The 1,663-nt window shown below is 44.6% G+C and overlaps 1 protein-coding gene across 1 annotated transcript; it reads right to left on the bottom strand.

Moving 5' to 3' along the window:
* Positions 1–276: 276 nt before the first annotated feature.
* On the bottom strand, positions 277–1,212 carry LOC139713189 (beta-1,3-galactosyltransferase 1-like). Its single transcript, XM_071624935.1, has one exon. The coding sequence runs from the start codon at positions 1,210–1,212 to the stop codon at positions 277–279; it is 936 nt and encodes a 311-aa protein (XP_071481036.1).
* Between the last annotated feature and the right edge of the window lie 451 nt (positions 1,213–1,663).

Genomic DNA, 1,663 nt, shown 5'->3' with positions numbered 1-1,663 from the left:
ACCAGTTTATCAGACAATGCCTCCAGTTAAACCTAAACCAAAACAAAACAAACATAAAAATACCTGCGTTGACCTTTCTTACATGCTATTACCTGCTTTGACATCGTGCAGAGATGAAGCTCTGAAAATACCGCGGTTGAAAACTGTTGTTTGAAATAGCTTTGTTTGATGTATTTTTTTAAGGGATGTAATAATATTTCCCATCACACCAATCTTCCTGTCGTTCTTACTTCACTCAAAGACGACTTTCATGTAGGAGCGTGTTTTGAAGGAGGGCTAAAACGTTTCCACCCGAAACGCAGACCACATAAGCTCCATGAGATATGGGGAAATGTCAGCAACTACGGCGAAATGCTTCATTTTTGAGACCATTATGGTGTCATTGTTCACAACAAAGTTAACATAGTTGACTCGTAAGAATAACCTGATTGGTGTCAATTTTACATGCAGCTTTTGGAGACATATTCCGACAAAAACATCCTCCCATGGAAAGAGGGGCGTCTGGACGGCAGTGTGATAAACAGCTTCCACCAGATCGCTGGATAGCACGTAGCAAGCGCCGACGAGGTAAGGTGGATAATTTTGGTTGGGGTAATACTCTTCAGAAAGGTACCATTTACCTTCGCTACTGCTGGCATTCCGCACAACAGGAATATCAATCATGACTTCGCCTGTAGAGAAGTTCAAGGCTGGCTGATCCTGAAGCATTCCCAGTAGCCGTTTCTGATGTAGCATGACGTCATCGTCCAGTTTCATGACAAAGTTGGCATGGCGACAAAATTTGCTGGCCCACTTGAACGCCGCCACAGTTTTGCGCGTTAGATTGTGGTAGCTGTCTGTGAAGTCCTCCTGGACGATGTCCCCATAACGGTAGGCCTCGTCATCAATGACCTCTTGTATAGACTTGTCCGTGACTCCGGAAATGAAGAGAGTCTTTATTTCTCCTCGTTTATCGAAGGGCCAGGACGAGTTTCTCCCGTAAGTGCGGCGTATCAGCTGGCGTCGCTCATGGTTGACGGGTGACGATGTAACCAGAATCAGAATGAAAACATCCGACGGTTCTTCTTTCTTCATGCAAGTGTTTAAAGGGTTATGGAAGTATTGGTAATTGTGATCATCGATTGGTTCTTGGAGGTAGAAACCCTTATCGTGTGTTCGCTTCCTCGGTATCAGTCGGGCTTTTGACACACTGGGATGTTCTGCGTTCAACATTACTTTGTCTAGGTGACTGTTCTGACTCGAGATGAGAGCAGTACATATGAAGGTCAAAGCAACAAGACAGGCAACCAAGCACAGACGATGATTAGCCCTGAAACTTGCCTTGTGCAATATATCCATACTGACCGGGTGATCCTCTGGGTCTTGTCGTTGTGGCTAGCTGATACACGAAGAAGTGTTATCTAATGTAAATCCCTGTTTTCTTTCTTGTCTGTCAGTGCAGGTATACGTGCAGTTATGTATCTTCCCAGACCAAAAATAGTATTTCCACACGGTCACTGACGGTGCCTGTCTTTGTACAGTATCGTATGCGTGCATGCTGCATTCATTCCTACTCTCCAGAGGACTCGGTAGCTCCTAAATGGTTACTATACACTCCTTGTAATTACGCCGGATGGAATACTGCTTTTTTTTTCACGTGGCTTCTAGGCTACTTTTTGGCTTT

This window comes from Diadema antillarum, unplaced genomic scaffold (genome assembly GCF_040938485.1).
Source record: "Diadema antillarum isolate AM-2024a unplaced genomic scaffold, OU_Dant_1.0 seq00001921_RagTag, whole genome shotgun sequence".
Classification (NCBI taxonomy): domain Eukaryota; kingdom Metazoa; phylum Echinodermata; class Echinoidea; order Diadematoida; family Diadematidae; genus Diadema; species Diadema antillarum.
The sequence above is the reverse complement of the archived record's forward strand: the minus strand, read 5'-3'. Positions and strand labels throughout refer to the sequence as shown.

Bases quoted from the DNA above. Each gene is read 5' to 3' on its own strand.
- LOC139713189 (XM_071624935.1), bottom strand. From the start codon at position 1,212: ATGTTGAACGCAGAACATCCCAGTGTGTCAAAAGCCCGACTGATACCG.